The sequence below is a fragment of the Charadrius vociferus genome, unplaced genomic scaffold, assembly GCF_000708025.1.
Source record: "Charadrius vociferus isolate BGI_N301 unplaced genomic scaffold, ASM70802v2 scaffold214, whole genome shotgun sequence".
NCBI classification, from domain to species: Eukaryota; Metazoa; Chordata; class Aves; order Charadriiformes; family Charadriidae; genus Charadrius; species Charadrius vociferus.
The window spans coordinates 367861-375054 of NW_009647955.1; the positions used below are offsets into that span (position 1 = coordinate 367861).

A 7194-nucleotide genomic window follows, 5' to 3' on the forward strand; every position below is an offset into this window, starting at 1 on the left:
CTGCCCATCAGGTTGTTGAACCCACACCTGTGTTGTTCTGAAGACCGGTATCTCTGGCAATGCTATCCTTCCTCTCCCACCACCAGGATTTTTTCACCTGTAAAATGAGAATAAGAGCACTTTTCTCCTGGAATTGTTACAGACCCCCTGAGATAGCACACTGCAACCTCCCCTTGGGATTCCCAGTGTTGTCCTAGAACATCTGAAACTTGCTGCTTATATGTGCCAGTCTCTGAGCAGCCACTGTTGGAAAATGCTGCTCTAAACGTACTTAGGTGAGGAGTGTGTTGTGCTGCTTGGCAGCAAGCTGCTGCAAGCAGTGTTAAAAGGCAGCTCCTGTGATCTCTCAATGTCCAGGCTAAAAGTCTCTTTCTTGATGTGTCTCCTTTATGTTGTGGCCTCTTGTAATTATGTGATAGAAAAATCTACCCTGAGTTCAGAAGAGAGGCACCAGCTGAGGCAATAAAATGCCAGGGGCTTCTGGGGTTAAACCAGAGGAAGATTCTTTGCCCTGTTGGCATTTGCCAGGACATGGGAATAAGCTGCTGTGGGGAAATCGGCTTCATATGCAATGTGCCACTTTTGTTTGCCATTGTAGGCAGGTAAAGAGTTCGCCGTGTGAAATGTCTGTGCTAGTTAGGGGGAACCAGAGGAAACTTAGTAATTAATTTGCATCTCTTAATTATTACAGCTTGACAACAAACTTTGTAAAATCCTGTAATTTCCTTAGCTCCCCTATTGCACTGGAGCTTAGTCTTGGACCAGTCATGGTAGAAGGCTGGAGGAAAAGAGAAGACAGTGCTTGGGGTGCGCCGATCCATGGTCCAGGCATGCTGGCTCTGAAGTAGTCTTTCTCAGTTCACTTCCCTGAGCATCCTCTGCGTTGCAGGGAGCTGTGAGGGGTACTTGGCTGGCTTCTTTCAGGTGCACCGTGCTTGCAGACCAGCCAAGGATGACCTTGGGTTTATAGACCTGAGGAGCTCAGAAAAGCACGGATCAGGGGTGCAGCCAGACCTTTGGTGGGTGGAAGATTTTGATTCCATCAGATCTTCAGAGTCTTTCCTGAGAAAGTTCAGTGGTGTCTCCTGAGATGTGAATAACTCGGTGTTTCTTTGTGTATGAGATCTGTTATGCTGTTTCTCAATAGTACTACTACGTTTCATTCTTCATTGTACCATTTACAGTTCATCTGTATTGTTTACTGTGAAACCTCAAGATTACAAAGGTTCCTTGCTCTTGGTTCCCAAACCTGCATTTGCAACCACTCTTATACAAGGCTACTGATTGCTTCCTTTTGCCTCTGCCCTGAGAATGCTACCTGGTGAGTGCTCCTGTCCTTGTCTGCGTACATAGTACCTGAATGACAGCTGCAGCTTTGTATCTGAGCTCTTGGCTTGCATGTCGTCAGTGCTTGGAGTAACATGTCCCATCAAACTGATTGCTCAAAGGGATGTTGCTGAATGAGGTGCCCGCCTTCTAGCCTCTGCTGGATCTTGAGTTGATGGTAGCTATTAGCATATTGCAGCATGGTAATGTATTAAATACACTCAAGAACAGGAACGCTAATTTTCTGGGATCAGGAAGCGTGGTAGGAAAGAAGGGAGGGGAAAAATTCAGAAAACTTAAATGTGACAGAGAAGAATTAAGAACAATATAGACTCATTTCAAGAGACGGACTCATAGCAGTTTTCTCAGTGATAGAGTAGTTTGGGGGTGTGAAATGATGATAGGTGTAATTCTCATTTCCCTGGTTTTGTTTCTTCTGGGTGCACAGTTCCTGAAATTGCAATGGAAAAGTCGTGGATTTCCTCCTGGACCAACCCCATTTCCCATCATTGGAAGCATCTGGCGGATAAATTTTAGAGCTGATCATGGAAGCCTAAAAAAGGTATGCATTTGCAGATGTGAACTAAAGAGCTATTGAGGCAAAACCTGTAAGAACTAGTGATGACTGTTGATAGGCTAATGTGGTAGCAGGGAGAACTTAATCCTGAGGGAAGGTAAATTGTGGAAGTTAAGTGCCTAAACAAGTTAAGTAAAAACTGCAGACAGTCTAGTTCATGTGAAAACTAATATGTGTGCAAGTTAAACCAAACTGAGGACAGTAATTTTGCCTCAAAAAAGACTTCTGTTTTTAAGGGAGGCTTTTTGCCTTGAAAGAAAAAAGCGTTTTTCAGATTTCCTGCCACAGGCACATATAGAAAATATTCTAAAACAGGGTGTCTTGAATTCAGAAAATGTGAAAAGCCACACCGGTATGTCTTCTGCTGTCATGGGATGGAAACAAAATTGTATCCTATATGCAGCCAAAACCTTAGCTCCGTTGCTTTTCTGACATCCAGTCTGGGAATTGCTCCTTGCAAATGAGTTAGGAATGTAAACAATGGTGAAAGGAAGGAACCGATGGGAAGAATTAGGTCCATGCTAAGCACATTAATATGGATTCTTTCAGTGCTCAACATTTTCTACTGAGCCAGAACTTCACGAAAGAATCCAATGTGTTGATGTATTTTTCAAATTGCAACCTTCCCATAGGCACTAAGTGCACGTCAGGGAGAGCCTGGCTGCAGCTGGAGAATGTTGGCTTCAGGAAAAGAACTTAAAAGACCTTGATGTTAAACTTTTCTGATGGGCACATGTTCATTACTGTGGAAGGACAGAGCTGTACTGTTTCTTTGCTAAAAGTCAACGGCTTTGGCCTTGCTGAATACCTACAGGGTTGCCTGAGAGCAGACCCTATCACTAGCCAAGCAGAGGTGGGATCTATGCTCAGGTGCCTCAGTTGACGGTCCTTCTGTATAAGAGGGGAAGAGGCCCTGCCATTGAAACTTGAAATTTGCTGTACTAGAAGGAGGGTTACACCTGGAATACATAATTTCAAGAAGTTCTAGTTGTTGGCTGAGGAAATGAGATACGGGGTTGAAAATTGTAATCAGGAACGGACAGATGAAGTATCATGTGAAACAGTCTGTCAGGGGCAGTTTCCTAATCGTTAATACTGCAAAGGCAACTTAAGCCAAGTTTTAAAAGGGGGAAGAGCATCTATTCTTTTATCATTCATATTGCTGTGAATAGAGAGTTCCCAGAGAGAGCCCAGGACGTTACTGTGGTCAGCACTTTCACTGCAAAACAAAATCACCGTCCCTTTTCACTTCCTGAACCCCTGAGTAATGTCATGTGGGAAGAGAGCAGCCCATCGTGTGTGCATTTTGGTTCATGTTTCTCCCATGGGTATTTTTTTGGCATTGATCTAACCTACAGCTGGCAAAAATCTATGGCAACATCTGTACCCTGTGGCTGGGTCACAAACCTATGGTGGTGCTGTATGGATTCCAAGCTGTGAAAGACGGTCTCACTACCAACTCAGAGGATGTTTCTGGGCGATTACAGACATATGTCTTCAAAAGAATGGCCAATGGAAAGGGTAAGATGTTCATATCTGTGGAAGGAATCCATCCTTGACTTTGTTTCCTCTCATGTTTTCCTTACTGACAAGCCCTTAGTTCCAAATTCACTCGTTCTGACTGCTGAAGGTGAATGATACAATTCTGCAGCATTACTCTTAAGTTCTTAGCCTCCAAAGTCACACATGTATTTCAGAATCTCATCAGAGCAGCAACATTTGTACCTAGCTAGGTCTCGTTTGTCCATTCGTAGTGTGGTCTATGTGTATGTCTTGATTTGAAATAATCTGGAGCTTGCAGCCTCCTCTGCAAGCTGAGGTTACAATAATTCTTTATGCTCCCAGTTGTTTGTTTACAGCAAAGGCTGCCGTAAGGAAAGCATGTACAGAGCTGCTGAACAAGGTCTAGCCTTTTGGGAAGTCCAAAGGCACAGGAAGGCCACTGGAGCTTTAAATGTATTAGCCTGACTGTAGGTGCAACATATCCTTCAGAGCTTCTTATTGTACTATCATTTACATCAGACACTGCTGAATTACGGTGGATGGAGAATAAAGAGGGTGCTGCGTTTAAAACAGAAATGGCTGAATTTGTTTCCACCAGCCTTTTATCCAGAGGATATAGAGCAGATGCCTTTATCCTCAGCTAGGCTTTTTTGCATGCGGACTACAATCCGGAAGCTTTAATTTATAATACTGGCTAATGTAAGTGGAGAAAAATATCCTTAAGGAATAATAAGATTATTAAGTCTGGGGCTATTTTCAGTTCATTTTGGAAAGGTCTTTATTGCCACCTTTTATCTGGGTGGAGTAAAGTAGCTGGGCTGTGACAAGCTGCCCTAGCAGTAGCACTTTGTAGCAGGGATGGCTTTAACAAACAGCTGCAGCACAGCTGCAAGTTGGCAACTCTCTGCAATGCAAATACCTGCCTGTTGGGCTGTCTCCTTTTCTGCTAGCCCAGGCTCCCAGGAACAACAGAAGGAACAGGGGAGAGTTATTCCAAGCTGTGGTCAAGCAGCTGTCTCGGGGAGCAAGCTGGCTTTCCCAGGAGAAGTGTGGGCTAGATTGGTGGAGGGAAGAGGTTCACCACCGCGTGGATTAAACAGTTTGTGCTGGGCGGTCTGCTAGAACAGAGACTCACAGCACAGGGGCTGGGATTCCTTCCTGTCCCACAGTGAGACCTCTGGTCCTAGGAAGCTGGCTGTAGATTGGATAAAACCTGCTCTTCTTACTCCGGTTCGTGCTAGGTGGTTCTTGCCCTGGCTTCATTGTCTTTCCAGAAGGGACCTGGACCAGGACGAGAGTTCGATACCTGGGATACCTGGTGTAAACAGCCTGGTAAAAGCAGGGCCCCTAAAACCCAGAGGCTCTGTAGCACAGACAACACGTGCTGAGAACCAGTTATTGGTTCTAGCCATCAAAGAGTTTTTCTTTTTGAAGCACTACCAATAGGGAGATGCGATGACCTCTAGAAGGTTTGCATAAGGTTAAGAAGCACAAGCATAGGAAATGCCCAGACCTCCCCAGTGAGCTCTGCAGAAATCTGTTGGCTATGAGTGGCTTGCTGAGAGACATCATCGTATTTCCAGGTGGTAAAAACTTGTACTTACTGTTCGTTGAGGAAAGCTGTCTTTGCTGTGCTCCTGCAGAGTTGACATATGGCAACATCTGCAATAACACAATATCCATATGGGGATGTTTGCAAACATAGCTTGCAAGTAAGTATTAATTGTATTAGAAGATTATACAAGATAATGAATGAGATCTTTTAAGAGATTGTATGATCTGGGCACAGTCTTTCTATGTGAATAAGGGTTTAGATTCATTTCTGCTCAAAGCACGGGCAAATAGAAGACAACACCAACCCACGCTGTCTTTGCAACTTGTAGCAGGCTGCTGGGTGGAGTTTTGAGTAATGACCACTGTTCTTGGATGCTTCAGAAAGAATAGGACAAGTTTTGGAAGGCAGGTGTGTGAGTCCTGAGATTTGAGTGGGCTTTTTGCAGGGCTGGGAATGTATTAACCAAGGTGGTTTCTCTGTCTCTAACAAAATGCGATTGAAAAAAAAAAACCCACTGCCCTGATGTGGCTTTTTTTTTTTTTTTAAATCAATAGCAGCATGATGAGAAGACAACTCTTGGTGTGTATGTCACTTACTATTATACGAATAATAACATGACATAAAATTGATTCTTGATGGCTGAAGGTATCCTGGTCTCAAATGGTCTCATCTGGAAACATCAGAGACATTTTGGAATTGGAACTCTCCGAAAACTTGGAATGGGGAATAAAGGAATGGAGCGTGGGATACAAACCGAGGCCCGTTATCTGGTCGAGTTCTTCAGGGACAAAGATGGTATGCTGTCGACAAAGTGCTTGGGAACTGCATTTGGGCTTTTGACATAGTACATAGTCTGCATGACTAGGGGTAAAGACTAACTGGTTTTGCTCCAGAAAATAATGGATTTGAGGCACAGCTCAGATTTAGAATGCAATCAAAACTGTACAGTCAGACCTCAGCAATATGTATTTTTGTGTCAACGCCAAGATCAAGACGGGGGGGGAGGGGCAGTGGAAGAAAGAAAAGAAAAATAAAAAAGGAGGCAAACAAAAAACAAGGCTGGGAGTTAAAGACTTAAGGCCTTCCTGTCCTCATTTTTGAATGAGGCTTATCTCTTGTTATGTTTGCAAATGAATTTTGGGTGTTCCACTATAAGAGTCTAAATAGCATAGAGGACATCTATTATAAAATGTCGTTGTGATCTTGCTTCCAAAATAGCAAAGGAGATAAAGTGCTTTGGAGATGAATGTTTGTCTCTGTCTGCAGGAAGAGCTGTCGACCCTTCCTTCCCCATTGTTCTTGCTGTCTCGAATGTAATCTGTGCTGTGGTTTTTGGACATCGTTTTTCCCCAGAGGATGAAACCTTCCATCAGCTGATTGAGGCATTCAGTTGTCTAGTGGCTTTTGGGAACAGCTACTTTTACTATGTGAGAAAACAGCTTATTTAATATACAAATTATTTGATTATTGAGCACATGATTTTTTGCACTATTATGCAATAATTATTATATATATAGTTATCATTATTGCATTATTTAATACACATAAAACGTTGGGAAAAAAATCCTACTAGGAATATGAACTGAACCTGCAGTGCTTTGGGTTTCACATTGTTCAAATATTATATTAATAATATTAATTTTTATTAGAGTTTCTCAGCAAAGGCCATGTGCTTGGGGTGCTGAACTTTTCTGTAGTGGCAACACCAGTATTGTTAAGGTGAAAAGGTGATACTCTTTGTATCAGAATAAAAGAGAAAGATTTAACATGTATTAATATTAATAAATGCTGTTATATATTACCTTAGCACACAGAAAAAACAAATCGATCTGTGAAACTGGATGCTTCTATTGGTGAATTAACAAGGCAAATGCAAGTAGAGTTATGCAATAAGGATAGGAAAGAATCCAGGGTGGAAACTGTCTTGTCTTTAATTTGTGGTTTTAATGTGTGTTCATGTATTCAACATGTGTCAAATATTTCTCTTTGATGCTACAGTATTTTTTCCTAGAGAAATTAATTCAGCAGTTTAGCACCAAAAAATCCTTGCTGTATCTCTATAATAGCCTTGCTTGTGTCATGTAACTTACTGCACCTGTGTTGAATTCTTGCTCTACAGATATGTGAAATTTTCCCATGGGCTGCAGAGCGCTTTCTAGGACCTGTGCAGAAAGCATCATTTTCCTGTGATTTTGTTCATTCTTTCGTAAGGCAGGAAATCAAAAGCCACAGG

General features: G+C 42.5%; 1 protein-coding gene across 1 annotated transcript in view; it reads left to right on the forward strand.

Annotated features, from left to right (window-relative positions):
- The window catches only part of LOC104285003 (cytochrome P450 2J6-like), a 16045-nt gene that overhangs the window by 3663 nt on the left and 5188 nt on the right, over positions 1 to 7194 (forward strand). The window contains 5 exon segments of the mRNA XM_009883396.1: positions 1775 to 1888; positions 3262 to 3424; positions 5607 to 5756; positions 6228 to 6388; positions 7081 to 7188. Coding sequence (XP_009881698.1) covers positions 1775 to 1888; positions 3262 to 3424; positions 5607 to 5756; positions 6228 to 6388; positions 7081 to 7188 — 696 coding nt within the window.